This window comes from Bombus affinis, chromosome 6 (genome assembly GCF_024516045.1).
Source record: "Bombus affinis isolate iyBomAffi1 chromosome 6, iyBomAffi1.2, whole genome shotgun sequence".
Classification (NCBI taxonomy): Eukaryota; Metazoa; Arthropoda; class Insecta; order Hymenoptera; family Apidae; genus Bombus; species Bombus affinis.
Window position 1 is genome coordinate 10,165,614 of NC_066349.1, and position 17,201 is coordinate 10,182,814.

General features: G+C 42.0%; 1 protein-coding gene and 1 pseudogene across 1 annotated transcript in view; one reads left to right on the plus strand and one right to left on the minus strand.

The window, feature by feature from the left end:
• LOC126918046 (uncharacterized) overlaps positions 1-17,201 on the plus strand; it is a 254,831-nt pseudogene that overhangs the window by 177,206 nt on the left and 60,424 nt on the right.
• Positions 1-17,201, minus strand: part of LOC126918052 (fringe glycosyltransferase) — a 118,760-nt gene that overhangs the window by 12,086 nt on the left and 89,473 nt on the right. The window contains exon 6 of the mRNA XM_050725639.1: positions 15,531-15,616. Within this exon, the coding sequence (XP_050581596.1) occupies positions 15,531-15,616 (86 nt within the window). The remainder of the gene's footprint in view (positions 1-15,530; positions 15,617-17,201) is intronic.

Here is a 17,201-nt window from a genome sequence, read left to right on the forward strand (position 1 = left end):
TCCTCGTCCCGCTCTGCGACGCGCCGGAAACTGGTTAGCCGCATTAAACCGAGTCGCCGCGCATTTATTAACTGGCCACGCTCGTCTCCGATATCTCCTAGTCCCTAACGAATTTCCATCGATTACGCGATAATTCAGCCTATTAATTGGACGAATACGTTCTCTCTCTCTCTCTTTCTCTTTCGTTCTCCTCTCTTCGATCTTGGTGGAGAACGCGTGGCGAATCTGCTCTGGTGCCACGCGAGCCTAACACGCCGCGACACGCCTCGACAAGCTTGAAATTATTTTCCATGGCGTGTTCGAAGCGCCTCTACTTCTATCCCAAAGTTGTTGATTCAAACTGCTTTTTTTTGTACGTGTATTATGCACGAGTTGGTTGATTTACGAGTCGAGAATTTCGATTGACGAATTTAGGGTGCAGGAAGTGTGTCGCTACCCTTTGAAAGCGTCGTGAACGTGACGCGCAAGAATTTTCGAAGAAATACTTGCGCCGAATCGATGTGACGAGTCTCGGTTCAAAGATAATTAGATTCTTTTCAACCATCAACACCTAACGCAGACCTAAATGACCAGGCCTTATTCGCAGGTTCGTTTCGCGACTCGATGGTTAAATGAGGATTCGTTCTCTCGAAGATTCCAACATCGGCGGCTCTTTAGGAGCCTTCTAGAACTTACAAAAACAGTGGCGGATAAAAGGAGATTTAAAATTGATAGGAGTCTTAGTAACTTGTGCTCGAAAAGCTCTTTATCGCGTTAGTAAGAGCCATTTGTTCCGTGGTATTGCACATTACATTTATTCGCTGCACTTATTAAATATAAATTCATTTTATTCAACTATGGTCTTTGTACACCTGCTCCTTATTTTATAAACTTTCTTTTATCCGTCACTATATGTATATGAACCTCTCAAGAGTCGAACTTGATCAGTACCAGTTTTTACACAGTTATCAATTTCACATTATCCGGATACATGATTAATATTCAACATCTCGAAAGGGAAACCAGATCGTGCATAAAATTTATCTTAAGCAGACGGCATAAATAAACTCAAATTCTATATACAGGGTGTACACACTTTTAATTTAATTTCGATAACGATACGAGGAAAAGATGAGGGAGAAAGAAGGTGAACGAGTGCGCGTGCATCTTTGCAGTTGCGTTATCTTTTTAAACGAAAACCTTCCCCTTTTTTTGTATAAAAGACAAATCTGCTAATAATTTTTTGACTTAAATAGGTCGCTACTTTCTTACAGAGAACGTTCATCCGGATCGACCGATGTGTTAAAAAACATACGATACCGTTAAAAGAAACATCGACGACGGTCGTATCTCCTCCAGGCGTTCACCTACGCTGAAAGCTAATCGTGTCAAATTACCTAGCCCCGGAAATCGTCCAACTTGTTCCTGGAACACTTTTCAATACCATCGAAGTCAAGCGAGATATTTCGGATACTAAAGTTAGACGGCACACCGTGTATAGTAAGTAGCGAATTAAAAAAAGAAATAGCATTCGCACTTGTGTCGTGTTTCTATGCGTTCCAATTTTACGGAGTTAATTAATCAGCACGTTCTCTGATATATACATTTATCTTTACACATACACCGACAATTTTTACTTGTCAATAACTAAAAAAAAAAAACGCAATTTTTATATCTTTTTATATTCTTAATTTTTGTGTTGTTTCGGCTTCAAGAATCAACCCCTCGGATTTCCTCACACCCGTAACCGAACACCCTGTATATACCGTACGCTTCTCCGCAGTCTCACCATCTTTCGCGTCTCAACGCAGGTCCAGAATTGAACCCTTTGGATCGGCTTAAAGTTCCGATTCCTTGAATATCTCTATGGCTGGCGGCAACAGACATTCCACTCGTCAAAGTAAAAGGAAAGCACGAAAATTTGGGTGGACGTTGATCGAGCAGCTAGGGCGAGAAGACGCGCGACCCGCGGCGGACATAAATCGTGCCAATTAGAGCGGCGACCGGTAGTCGCGGACACGATGGGGCCGCTTGTATATCGCGCGGCACCTCCTCTTCTCGGGGGCTGCGCAAACGTGAGAGAACACCGACGGACAAATGTCTCAAAGGCTCGCCGCCTCCTCTTGGCCACCTATCGTAGATTTGTCCCATCGGTTCTCCGGAGAAACGAGGATAAATCGGTACGGCGGCAGTGGCGGCCGAAGATAAGACACGGCCGGTAGAATAAATTTTTATCTAGGTAATTGTTCGAATAAATACGTTATTGTAAAACTTTCGTTGGTGAATAAATTTACTCGCGAATATCCCGTTAATTTGTCATTTGGAATTCAAACTTTGCCATCTGTTGTTTATAAATTGCAGCAAATATAACAAAATCACGCCACGGCCATTCGTTATCTATCTACTTGCATAAATAATAACTACAGTGACTGCGAAAGGTATTCGTACGCCATTGTATTCATTGAAGCATTTACATGCCAATTAATCGCGTTACATACGAATGAACTTTGAGTGCGTTAAATCTCATGCAATTTGCCAATATTTTCGCAGGACAGGAAAAATTCGATACTATGAAAATGAGATGCATAATCTGATAAAGAAACGCTTTATCTTCTATACGTGTTACAAAATGAAGTTACCGACAAGCGTCCGTACCTTCCGGCTAATCTCAACAGCCACTGGCTGAATTTTGACCAGGCTTCTATCATTTTAAAGAGCGTTTCTCGAGTAAGCTTTGGGTATGCGAAACATCGATCCATGAGAAAAAGAAACAGAGGCGGAAATATGAATCAGACGCAGTTTACGGATATTCGCAACGGAACAGAGATCCTCTGCGCTGTTTTATTTAGAATCGCTGCCACCGGTATAGCGGGACAATACGATCCCGCCCCCGAGCAATGTGTTTCCTTTTCTTCGTGCAACGTGTTAGAATTTTGGCGACTTTGCTGTGCAACGATCGATGTTGGTTCGCGGACTACAGGACGTATGCCGAGCCAATAGAAACTCACGAAATCGTCGGTTATACTATTGAAAAAAATGACATAAAGTCACAACCAAAGGCAGGCTGTATCAGCTAGTTGGAAAATACTTTTCGTAGCTTCTTACATTTGACCCGCGTTTGTTCCTGTTGTGTAGTATTTTGTCAAAAAGTTATTACAATTCGTTTAATTATATTCGCTCCACGAATAGAAAAATAGACAGCAATATCGGTGAAGACGAATAAATTTTACGATCAAATGAAATTATTCGTCATTCACGAATACGATTCACCGAGACTCGTTAGGCTAGGTCGTGAACAATCCGCATTTGCAATGCAACGAGGACTGCCCGGCCCTCGGCAAGAAAAGCAGGAAGACGCGCAGGTGCGCTTGAATAGATAAAACAACGCGGCTACGAAGTTCCCTCTTTCGAGATCCTCGATTACTTCCTTCGATAGCCTAACTCGTTTCATTATACGGTTATCCTATCCTTTCCAATTTTATCCCGTTGTCCAAACTATTAGATTAAATCTTCTCCAGGAATCGTCATGCGATAGACTCGAGTTTTCGTTTTCTCAAACGATGATAACCCTTTAAATTATGAGCGCATTTTCGTAAATCGTTTCCTCTAAACGCAAACGTACGATGAAACTGAAAACAATATCGTCGTCGATACGTGTCCTCAGTCGTCGTTCATTCACGACAGCCTTTGTTTCACGAAATACTCGTTGCACCGACCAGCATATTCGAAACGTTAAAGCAGCTGCGCGTTAATAATTTCACCAAACAAACAAAAATATTAACAAACTGAGACGGCGACTACTAAAACGAGAGACGTAACGCACCATACGTTCCATTGCGACGCGATTCCCACCCAATTAAGATTGCAATTCCCATAAACAATTACAAAGACCAAGTTCCGGCTGTTCCAGCCCTTTTAAGATCCCCAAAGCGAAAATCGATCCGCGACGCCGCTCCCCCGTTTGTTATCGTTCCCCCTACATCTGACAAAAAGCTTCCCCTATTCCGCCATATTCTCCCACAAGCGTCTCTCTTGAAACGCCGAAAAATCGAACCGCGTAAACAATTTCTTCCCTGTTTGCTCGTAGTGGCGACAAATTTCTCACGCTCGCCTGCCATCCTGAAGAAACGGCCAACCGACGCGCGTCCCATGGAAAATTTCCGCTATGCCCGGTCCAATTAGCCGCGAGATCTTTGGCCGCGTACGCAAAAGTAGCGCGTCTAATTAACGTTTTCCAGGAGTCGATGGTCAGGAGAAAGTCTAAATCGAGGGGACGGCAGAGAGGAGAGGCTCTAACAAGGAAAAAGATGGGCGAACGAACGTTAGCGCGAAGAGAGAAAGAGAGAAGCGCTCATTAGCGAATACCATCGCCGGATTCGAGAATCCACCGTGCCTCTGCCCATCTCTCGGCTCTTTTTAATTGGCCAGATTAGTCCCGAAATCGCGTACCCTTTCCTCGGACCTTCCCTCTCCCTTTATTTTTCTCCGAGTATCTTCATCCTCGTTTCTCTCGTAGTTGACCAATGGTTTCACGTCTTTTTCAGGCGCGTTGCGCGACCGGTCGTCTCGTCGGTCCGTCGTCCGGTGTCCTTTCGGCAGCGCGCCGACACGGAATATCGGCCTCGTTAAAATACCTGGGGCCCGCGACGAAATCGAAATTTTGGGGTTACACGGCAAGGAACCGAAGAGGGGAGCGGAATCGAAGCTTTCCGTCTTCGTCCGGTGCTAAATAACCAAGGACAGATTTCGCTGATACCACCACCGTTTCAGACGATTCCTTTTTCTCTACCTTCCGTTTTTTCTTTTTTTCTTCGTTTCCTCCTTAGTTTCCGTTTATCTCACGGTCCGTTTTTCGCCCTGTTCTCCAAGGCATTCCGGGCGAGCTTCTCGCGAGGGAAAAGGAACGCTTCCGATGACGAGTTCTCGAAACAGGCTTCCTCGAATTTGCTCATCGGTCTTGGACGAGCAGGAAACTAGCTCCCAGCTATAGTTTCGTGGAAAGGTGTGTAATTTACAGAGCTGATAGATACAGGTGAATGGTAATTTTAATTCTCCAGTTTGGCAAGATTTGTATCCAAGTCTTATTTTTAAGGTTTTATTTAGGTTTGCCTTTTAAATTGCCAATCTGACTTGGACGAGGAAACTGACCTCGAATTTTGGTTTCGCGGAAAGGTGGATAATTAACGGACTTACGACGAGATGGTAATCTCAATTTCCTAGTTTGTGAAGCAAGGCGTTATTTCGGTTAATTAACGAACTTGGTCTACAAAGGACGTTCTTCGAATTTGTCGATTGGTTTTCAATGGAGAAATTGACTTGGAATTTTGGTTTCGAGGGAAGGTGGGTAATTTACAGATTAACAAAGTGAATGGTAATTTTGATTCTCCGATTGGAAAAGACCCGTATCCGTGTAAAACAAGGTTTTATTTAGGTTAATTAGGAAACGTGGTCTAAAGAGGCGTTCTTTCAATTTAACGATCGATTCTGAATAGGGAAACTGATTACGAATTTTAGTTTCGACAAAAGGTGGATAATTAACAAATTAACAAAATGACTGGTTTTATTTTTATTTTCATTCTCCAGTTTGGGAAGATCTGTATCCGTGTAAAACAAGGTTTTATTTAGGTTAATTGGCTAACGCGTTCTAAAGAGACGTTGTTCGAATTTTACTTGAAAAATAATAAGAAATGGAGAGAATCGTGAAATTGTTAGATTTGTAGGATTAGCTGATTCTCGCAGAGGGTAATTTCAGTTTTTCAGTTTGGAAAGTTTCGATTCTGATGTACTTGGATTTTTATTTAGATTAATTAGGCAACTAGCAAACTTGAGAAAGAAGGGAAAGTTTCTAAAATAAGAGCATCTTAATGGACCTCCGTGAGAGTGAAATTAACCTGCTACGGTCTTCGAACCTTTACGCCCCAATCTGGGCAGCGAGATCGGAGCAAACGAAAAGAGTTTTAACGACTTTGATATCAAGTCGAAGCCAGAAATCGTACTATCAACGATTCTTTCGTGTTTCAAAAGATGAAGAAAAATTGACGAACGTCTCTAGTACCTACATCGCAAATTTTTATACAAATTTATCGCAAACGAAATATAAGCAGAGACTTGCTTCATCCACCAAATATTACAACGAGCACTTTGCTCTATAAATTTGATACATTTTTGCATACTATGTGCATTTCCACACTTTTCGATTTTTACGCGAATTCAGAAAAACCTTTGCCTGATTAGCTATAAAGACTTTTTGCAAAAATAATTCACGACAAGTCTCCGTATTACCATTTGATCGCCGCTTATTGACATTCTCGCATAAGCAGATCGGCGATTAACATTCTCGAATAAGTAAATCGGGGATTAATCCATGAAATGTTCGAAAGGAAACATGACTCGAAAGCGAAAAGAGAAAGCAGAAACGCGAAATGGAAAAGAGGCGCCACGGAGGGGACGGTTGAGCCTCGAGATCGATTATCGATCCCGCGATCGAGCCACCGTACCGGATGAAACTATCGGCCACGTCGCGCACGTATCGCCACTTCATTCGTTCGGGCCGCTTCGAATCGTTTCCGATCGCCGATCGAACAACCGCCTTAGGCCTGATCGCTTCTCGATCCCGAAGAAAGAGACGCGATGGATCGTTATCGATCGTTCCATGGACGCCCCAACGTCGCTTACGATCGATTCGATTGAGACGTATATTCCGCGATGCGTCCAGTATAAACGTCTCTACCGTCTCTCCCGACCATTTCAACGTCGATTTGATTTGAAGGAACTTTTTCTGTTTGGTTTCAGTTCTTGTACGCTTTGCACCGATAACAAGAAAACTTTGATTGTACCAATGGTATTATTATTATACAGGTAACATTCTACAGAGTGTCCCAGTGTTCGTGGTACAATCTGCAGCAGGTGAAAATAAGTCGAAAATATGGAACAAATCTTGTTCATTCGAGGCTTTGTTTTCGAAAAAATCGGCTTTGAATCTTCTCCGAATAAGCATGCACTTGATTATGTCGCGGTTAAACGGATCACGATCGCTCTATGATAGAAATTTTCTTCGCTTTTGAAACAACAGGGAAGTTACGATCGGAATCCAAAATCTTGAGTTTTTCAATTGGAAGATTTACGTAATACAAGGTTACTATATGTATATTATATATTTTATATATATTTCTGAAATCGTGGTACAACCGTAAGACGTAAGATACTTTTACCGCGAGAAATTACCTTTTTACCGATTGTATCGTATATTCCGAAACACCCTATATTACACGCGAGCTCCGATCATATTCTTTTATTAATTGAAAATACGTGAAGCATACTTCGGCGAAAATAGATGAATTTTCCACGATGGAATATCTTCTAAAAATAGAAGTCTCCGAGGAAAAGATTAAATCTCGATTCCCTTCGACGACTTGGTTATTCCCATGCGTGCCACGATGGAAAACTCCCAAGCTTTTCCACGAGCCGAATCGCTCCTCCCCTGGTACGTATCTTTCTCGCCGCGACAATAAACGGAAAAGTAAAAAATACGACGGCAAAAACTATGTGTCGTCGGTACGGTGAAGCGTAAGGGAGCGACGACTCGATCGATGGACCATTTCCACGCTTCGCTTTCTGGTAGCTGCGAGGATCAACGACCCGGAAGATTAGAAAATCAGGTTAAGACATCATCGTCGTTCCAACTTGCAATAAAAAGCGGCGAAGAAAAAACGTATAGTATAAGCGAGAGAAAGCAGAGAAGAAATTATTCAAACATAGTTGGACACCATGCAAATCGATTCCAACCATATAACACGTTAATAAAACAGCTGACGGCTTTATCGTCGCTGTAAAAAACGGCATCGTTGGTATTTCCTGGCCATCAACGAGCCCGTTACTGTCGTCGAGCGTTTTAATCATTCATTCGCTTCGTTCCTCCTAACCGACCGACATTTTCATAGAAAAACAAATACGAGGCGAACGAGATAAACGGATCCTCTCAAGTCCCACGTATCGAAGATGCGGGCGGAGAGGCGAAGATGGTGGACAGGGAAGGAAGCGAAGGAAGCGTCCAAAGGATCTCTTTGATTCCATTATTGCTCGCCTAATTGGATTCCACCGCGTGATCGCGGCCTGCAACGTCTATAAACCCGCGGCCGACCAAACCAATTTGGGCATTCCTACGGATACGTGGCCGGTGGATCCGTCGCCGATCTATAGATCACTCGACCCGGCTACCTGATGGTTCGCCAGCCTGAATTTTCGGCCGATCTCTGATCGTGCAAAATCCGTCTCGGTATTCCGACCCCTTCGCTGCTAGACAGAAACTCAATTTTCGAGGGTGGCATCGGTCCAGGGGTTTCATTTCGTTCGGAGAAACATTATGGATCTATCGATATTTGTCGCGACTCGGTATATCGTTACTTTAGGCGTCTGTGTTTTTTAACCGTGAGAGTGCTATGGGCGCGTATATGCGTCTGGCGAAAGCTATCGGTGTGGACTAAGGACGCATATATGCGTTTGTCAATTTTTCCGAACACCTACGTAGAAGTAATACTATTACGTTTGTGCGAGATAAATATAAATGCATTCCTTAGTAACGGCAGTAAACAAATGCCAATAATGCCTCGTTATAACAGTTGTCTACCTGTTTCGCGGACAGTAAGCCCAATCTAATTATCAAGAAGAAAATGTGTTGTTTGTGTGAAAAATAAGAGAATGCAGAAAATGCGATGTCGGATTATGTATCGATAATTGTTTTGAAATGTTTCACACGCAACTGAATTATTAACTCGTGTTATATTTACTAAATTTAGTTTTCTAGTTTATTACCCAAATTCTAGTTTATTGTAAATTTCAATGTTTATAATAAATAATTAATACTAAAATATAACGCCCTTGAGTCATGTAATCTCGTGCAAAATAATCACTATAACTTATTACGATTTGAGCTTTGAATAGTCAATCAACAGAGTTCAGTCTAACGAAAAAGTATTCCGTCCACAGTGATCGTCAGCGCGACCGCATAGGCCGCGAGTATTCAGCACTCTAAGGGTTAAGAGTCGATTTAAATCGAACGTCGAGTTATTAGGTTGTCCGAAAGGTCTCTTTCGTTTTGTGAGGAAATAATAGACGCACAACGCGTTTTGTTTTATATTATTTCGTCGAATTACGTACGATCCATTTTATTCTGTTGACATAAACACCGCGACATTTCACAGACTGGTTTCGCGTTTGTACGAAGGTGCGCTGTTGTAAAAAACACGTTTGCGAAAGAAAAACACTTTGCGGACAACCTATATTTAGCAACTTATCGCGCGTGGGCAGTAAAATTTTGTCCAACGGTTCGGTAAAACTATTCGGTCGAGTAAATTCGTTTCGTGCAATTTTTCTAGTCGAGTAGTTCCCAAACCATTCGCTGTTAACCGGCTGAACCTGTAGTTCAACTCTACCAATTCCTACACAGTGATAGTTTGCAAGACACTTTCCATACAGTAAATCGTTTAACAGTAAGTGGCTACCGTTACTTGTCTCAATAAATTGGACGTGCTCCAAAAAGCCTAGAGAGTCGGTAGCTTGTCTTCGGTTTAAAAATTATTACGCTCGATCGGCTACTCCGGCATTAGAGTTACTCGCATAATTATATTTCCCAGTTTCTTTTAGTATTCCGTACGTTTTAATGGTTCTTTTACTTTGTTACATATTCCGTATTTTGTACGTTTGTAAAAAGACAACAACTTTTCGAAATCAAGGATTTTGTTTGGGAAAAGAAAACGCTCGAAATATTTGCAAATTTATTTTCTGCGGTAGCCTCCTTCCCTTCCTTGCATCGATATAAAAAATATAAAAAGTAACATCGTCGCTGGAACAAAATCGATAGAGCGCAAAAGGGTCGATTCTATCTACGAAGATTTTATCGTTTTCCCTCTTCGAATGAAAACAAATCGAATTACAATTTAGCAGACCTGTTAATCAACTACGACAAGGAAACTCTATCGAAGAACTTGGTTTATTAACCCCAGACAAAATGTAACTGGACGTTTCCAAAAGCACAGGTTCCTGTTTTATTAATCTCTCTCTTCCCCTCGAACTCACTTTCACCGAAAAAGACCAGTCCGAGCGCTAGAAACGCGAGTGCCGAGCATGATTAATCGCGTCTCTCGACAAATAAACCTGTTCAACCTGCGGAGATGCAAAAGAAACCCGAAAGACGTGTTTTAATCGGTATCACGAGGAAACTGTCGAAATCACTAAAGGTACGCCTGCGTTGATTACACGCCATGATTCGGAGGAATGCCACGTAAATGTTGCAAGAAAGTGAAAATTAAAAAGCACACGAAGTTTTTATTCCTTTACGGAGTCGTAAGCGTTGTAAATTGAAATCGATTATCAGCCAATCCAGTTCGTACTATCGACTTTAATCGTCGTTCGCGACTATTCCTTTACTCGTTAACGTGAAATCTTTGATGTCGATCGTAACAACGATATTTATTACACCTTGTTATAATCTTGTTATAACCCGACGGTAAATCTAAATCGTTTGTCAACCAATTTAATTCATATTCGTCGAAATTAACGAGTATTTCTCAGCTTCACCGACGTGAAACGTTTAACACCAATCGCAACAGCGATACGCAAAGTGCGAATGCTCGCACGTAATATGGGAAAATACGGCGCTACAAAAGATATTCGCGAGATCGTTGCCTGTATCGTATCGTTTGCGTGCTAATTAATTAGATTCAAGTATAAGGTTTAATAATATCGGATGATATTATTAAAGTCAAAGTAGATGTATCTAAACAATTACGTGTCTATCTAAATAAAAATCAACGTTAATTCTGGCGAAAATACCTATATATATTTAGTTGTCCAAAAAGTTTCTTTCGTTTTATGCGCAATGTTTTTTGGTTTATATTACTTGTCGAATTACGTACAATCCATTTTGTTCTGTTGAGATAAACACCGTGACATTTCACACACTTGGTTTCACGTTTGTATGAAGATGCGCTGTTGTAAAGAACACGTTTGCGAAAGAAAGACACTTTCCGGACAACCAAATATATGAAACATTTTGATATTACGAGAATGAAAGGTTACAATATCACGAGGATTTCTTAATTAAGTTGCATCTTGACGAAAATAAACCGACATTGGCAAGAAGCGGTAGCAGAACGAATACGAAACACAGAATCGAGTTGCCGCGGGTGCGTGCGTGCACGTGGGTGGCAATCAGCTTGTGCAGGCCCATTGTGAACGCACGTTCGTCGTTAATTAAGACCCATCTCCGCGAGATCCAGCTGAACCAGTGGACGACTCGGACGGACGGCCAATAAAAGGGAAAAATCACCGAGATTCCTTCTTTATCGCGACATCTTCGCAGAATCGATCGATCTTCTTTCGATCAACAGAATTCAAACCGAACCACTCGTAAATTTCATTCTTCCGTTCTTCTTCCTGTTTCTTCGTTTCTTTCTTTTCGTATTAATAATAATTTCGAGACTTTGCGAGGGTTTAGATGAATCAAATCGGATCGAGTGAAATTTTGCCGATCGTCGTCAGACTCGATTTTAATATGCACAGGAAATTTGCGCAAGTAAAATGTCCAAAGTATAGTGCTTTCTACGACGTTTGGTAGGTAAAACAATTTTCTACCGACGTTCTACATTTTTAATTACATTCTGAAATAACACGAGTTTGCTTAAAGATCCACGGCAACGCTGGTAACTCTGATCCTCTGCGATGCTCGTGTTGGAGATTTCAGAGAGCAAGTTTGAAACGCTCGCAAGCGTAATTTTAATAATTAAGTCCTCGGGACCAATTATTGTCACGACTGATTATCGAGATTATATTCTTTCGTTATTCGTGCAGTTACTTTAACGCTTTCGATCGTTTCGTCGGCGCATTAACGATAATGTCGGCGAAGCGAGTTTTTTCGCGGTTAATGCTAAGAGCCAGAACGTCCAAGGACTTCGCCGTTACTTTGCATGAAATGATAATAGCCCGATAATGATAATATACTGTGAAAATGGATAACCATCGTGATACAACTATATCGAAATCTTTCTGATTTCCGAGAAACACAGAACACGGAGACGCGTCTTATGAAACGAACAGTAACTTTAATAGAAAATGAGACGGGAAGGTTAATTGCCTGTCATCTGGAGAACCCTGTAATCCCAAAGAAAAGAAGAATGCTTGCGTTCAATGACATCCGATGCGATTAACGATGCAATTCGATGCACGATACTTGAAAGAAAATTAATTAGAATGGCTGGTTTTTAAGCAACGTGACAGTAGAATAGAAGAGAATAGTTTTCGCGGTGACATTGTTGGAGGGAAGAAACGCGCGAAGGAAGTAGCCGCGATGGTGGTTGTTCGAAGAACCCGTAAAGCTGATTTGTTCGGCTATTAACGAAACGAGGATGGCACGGACGTTAATGGAAAATTATCGACAGTTAGGAGGCTCGATGCACCGTTACGACTACCGAACGTCGTAAATAACAGTCGGTTATACGCTTGAAAATACCTTAGAGGCGTGTTAGTTTCTTGCTACGTACCGAGTCAGCTTTAACCCGGTACAATGCGTCGAGCGATTTCCAACGTTTTTCGACCAATTGAACCTCTTTAAAACGCATATCTCCTCCCTTTATCGTTTCCTAGCGAATCAGCGGGAGAAGATTTTCGAAACTTCCAACTCTGTTCAGAGAGGAGCATGTTCGTGCCTTCTTTGACAAGGAGACAATAAAATTAGCGTGGCGTAGGCTCTACAAAATATCATATCCCTTTCTCGAAAGAAAAGAGAAGAAGAATAGGACGACGTCGGCTCTAAAAGGCATTTCGCCCCTTCCTTCGCAGAAGCGAACAATCTCATTCTCTCGTTGATAGGAAGGAAAAAAGGAAATTGGGACAACGAGAGTTATGCCGGTGCCGAGAAATGAAATTCTCTGTCCATCCATACCGACGAGTAAGAGAAAAGAAGAAGAACAATCCCGATCTTGGTAAACGCGAAACACGAAGTCTCCCATTTCCATGAAAAACGGAGATGCGATGTGAACCGAGGGAGATTCGACTATCGGCGATCCGGACCTTCTCGTTGGACGCGTGCAACGAAACATCGCAACGTTGTGAAAAAGAGATGGAAAAGAATGGAGAATTGGTACATCGAAGGGTCTTCAATCGGTGACTGAGACAACCGGCAATGAAATAAGAAAGAAAGGAGAAAATGAGAGAGAAAGGGAGAGAAGAAAAGAGAGGCAGAGAACAGTGGCAACGTCCCTGAATGAGAAAGCGGTTCGATGCACTTGCACCGTTCTCTCTCCTCCTCCTCCTCCTCCGCTTCTCTACTCCGCCTTCTGTGCGGACGTGTTGCAACACGAAGGGAACCAGTGTACAGGAGGCAGGATAATGCCAGGACCGTGTATGCTACGTGGACAAGAAGAGGGAAACGCGGCCAGGGAAGATCGCAGCGATTCGAAAGCCCTCCCAGGTGCCGGGCTTTTTGCCAGTTTCATTCGTCTGCCGCTTCGATTTTCTTCCTCCTACCTGCGTGTCCGTCTATCCGAATGTCTCTTCTTCGTCCGTTCTTCTGTGGGAGGAGGATATTGGAACCGGGGGAATATCATCTATAGAAACGCTGGAAAAAACGCCACGCGAGGTCTGCAGAGATTGCGTTTCTTTGGCGTTCCGGTTTGTCGATTGACGTGTGCTTGATTGTTTGGCCGTTAATGGACACTGGGTAGGTTTTTTAACCCCTTAATGTACAATTTTTCTCGCACTGAACGTTCAAAGATGTACGACTTTTGTTTTAGCGAAATCGCTTCTTCATATTAATACAAATATATATTTCTCCATGTTCGCTACGAATATGTTTGTTCGTAGTTCTGGCGCTATATCTTTTTGTATTTTTAATGCAATTAACGAATTGAAAGCTATAGGAACAAATGAAGAATTCAAAGAATCGATGGAGAATGTAAAGAAACTCGCGAGTAAGCAAATTCGAAGTATAAACGAACAATCGAAAGTGCTAGCACGTGTACGATATAAACGAGTAGACTGGTGTTACACGCAAACGAATAGAACATACGCGAAGAACAAACGTTTTGAGAATGTAATCGAGTAACTAGAGAAGCGATCAATGACACATCGCTGCGAACAAAGCTGCCATAGTCCGTGGTTGTCCCAGACTACCTTAATCGTGCCATCGCGACACGCGTCCGATCAATAAATCGCCAACTCCTCCTTCAGCACGCGCCAAGTTCCATCAACTGCAAATCGACGAAAGAAATTTTTTCACCATCGAAACTTCCTCTTTTCCATTCCTTCGTCATCGTACGATGAAACGTGCTCGTCGGTCGAAACGAGCGAAAAGTACTCTGACGCGCGCGTGAAAGAAATCTGACACGGAGGAAAATGACGGGCGAAGCGCATCGATTATCCGTGATTTCGTAAACGATTCGATCTGTCAAACTACAGAGTCTCGAAACCGCCTCGAGTCATTCCACTTAAGCGGGCAACGACGAGCAATCAGGATGGTTGATCGCGACGTCGCGCGGCTATCCGCGTTATTATCAATAAGTTCGTCTCGAGAAGCAATTCGAGCTCAACTCTGACGACGTTTATGTCGCGGACCCTCGTCAATCATTATTTACCGGCGGCTAACACTGCCCCGTTGTTTGCCTTCGATTCCTCTCTACTTCGCGAGACAACGAGCTGCTGTCTTGTCTGCGATTGGCGAAAGAAAGAAATATCTCGTTGGAAAGAATCGATGAAATAAAATAAACTGATACGCAGATACATCGCCGGCCATAAATATTTAGACACGTCGTGACGTTAACCTAAATCGAACAATGATAGAAATTATAATGGAAATTGCTGTACTTCCACTGCTTCTGCTTTTTCGTTATTTCACCGTTAATCTGTAAATTCGTCGGTATCTCGCGCGTCTCTCGTAACATGGAATACCAAATAAAATAAAATTCGTCGGAGTTTTGCAATGATTAAAACGAGTAGGTGCGCTAATATTTATGGCCGACAGCGTACATAGTGTATCATCGCGATGGCGATAGATAGCGGATTTTGAATTTTTCCTGCCGTCTCGTCGTTAATTCTCACAGCGTGTATTCCTCTGCGCACTTTTTTCAACGCTTTCGCAATTGCTGTCACGTAACTTTGACCAACAGTAATTACGATGTAGCAATTACAAAGAGTACAAGTCGCGAAATCATTGCGAAATTAAACGGCAGTTTGCGGAACGGCGAGAAAAAGTAAAGGCGCGTTATGAATGCTTCGAGAACATAAACTTAAAGGGAAACGCGACAGAATCGAAGGTCGTGCGAGTTTTAAGAATTCGAAAAGTCGGCAGAAATAACACTCTCTCGTACCAAAATAGGAATCCTGAGTCTCCCGAATTTCTTTTGTCTCTTTTCGATAACGCGACGTGAATCGACGATGGATTATCGACAAGTAAAACATATTCGAGGAATTCGCAAGTGACATCGATTCGAAGCAACAAACGGAACATTGGAGAATATTTTTGACGAAGTATATTTCTAGGTAAAACTGTAGAAACTTACCCAGCAACCGGAGTCATTTTCATCGCGAGCGCCCTGCTGATGCAAAATCCGGCACCGCCCGTAGCGAACCAGAATTTCACCTTTTGCTGGAACAGAAAACCCACACCATCCACGTTAGTTGATTATGGAAAAGATACTAATGCTTAAAAATTCAAGATCGTGATCGATCATTCGCGAGACAGCCGATCGATCGTTGCCACCGACCGATAATCGTGGATGACTTATCGGATTGGGGCCACGATCGATTACACCTCGACGTATAGATACGCGTTCCTGCTTTCGGACAAATTATGGTCAAGCTATACGCTAACGGTTAGGACCCGAGATCTTTGATTGGAATTGATTGACGTACGATCAAGAAATAAATTTCGTTTCTTTTTCTCGCGTGGACAAAAGGTTGAGGTGAGGTGACAGGTACGATCGAAGCATCCGATTATCTTGTACATTTCTTCTATAGGAATTATCGATAAGATAAATTTTTAAACGATGAATTTCAACGTTGCTCGGTGAGTCAAGATTTTTAAACATTTCCTACTGTTCATATTTTAGAATTCTTGATCGTAAATAGAATTTTTATGTATTTAGGGGAAATTCGAAGACGCAAAAATGCAGGAAATGTATAAGATAAAAATAAATAAATTATTAATTAGCTTAGCAGGTAAGGCAAATTTCAATGTCGCTTCTTTTTGATCGCGTATCCACAGCCTAATTATCAATTTCTCGATACGGACATGAAAACAGCAAGTCGTCTGCTTTGGTGAATATTCGTTTTCGTAATGGGAAAAATCTTCCGCTCGAGACGATAGAAGGGCGCAGCTTCGCGAAGGTGAAAGAAAAAAAGAAGAATCGGTTCGATCGAAGTTTGCGAAATTGTCAACGGTAGAGCGGGACGAAAAGGAAGAGGCAAGGGAAGCGGAGAAAGGTGTTTTCGATCGGGCACCTCCCAACGACCTGGAAAATCGTCGCAAGAAAACCTCGCGTATGCTCTGGCCATGTGTCGAATAGACTTCGACTATTCTGCGCACCAAAGGCGCTCCAATTTCTATCTCTGTGGCGATAAATCGTAAAAATTAATAGAACGCACATTTCGTATATATTTAATGGATATTTAATTTTTGAGAAACTAAGCGGAGTTGATCGACTTCCCTTCCATGCACGAGCCATATTCTTAGAGTCGATAAATTAGAACGTAAAGGAACGCGATGGCGTTGCAAACTTCTCAAATATTTGCTTTGAAACTCACGATTATTCGTGTCAGCCGCTTGCGACAAATAAACTGATGAATACAAATCGCTTGTTTGTTTCAAAAGTTAGACGTTATCCGCGTAATTAGATGGTAAAATTGAAAACTTTACGAACCTGAGTGGATCGATCTGGCTGTTGAACTCGATGCTATAGCTCGATGCTATAGAAATTTAAATCAAGTTCGAAAAATCTGATACCAAGCAGGTAAATTTACGAATGTAAATCGCTCCTTTCTTTTTATTCTTTTTTCCTTTCTTTTTTCGCGCGACTAGATAACAAAGTTGGAATAACAATAGAAGTTGATCAATTTAGTTTCTAAACACGTACGTTTCCATCGTTGGAAATAACAGCCGCGATGAATTTTAATTAAATCTCGAAAAAAATCTGCGATATACGTATCTAAAGTTTTACTCGAAAGAAATTTCA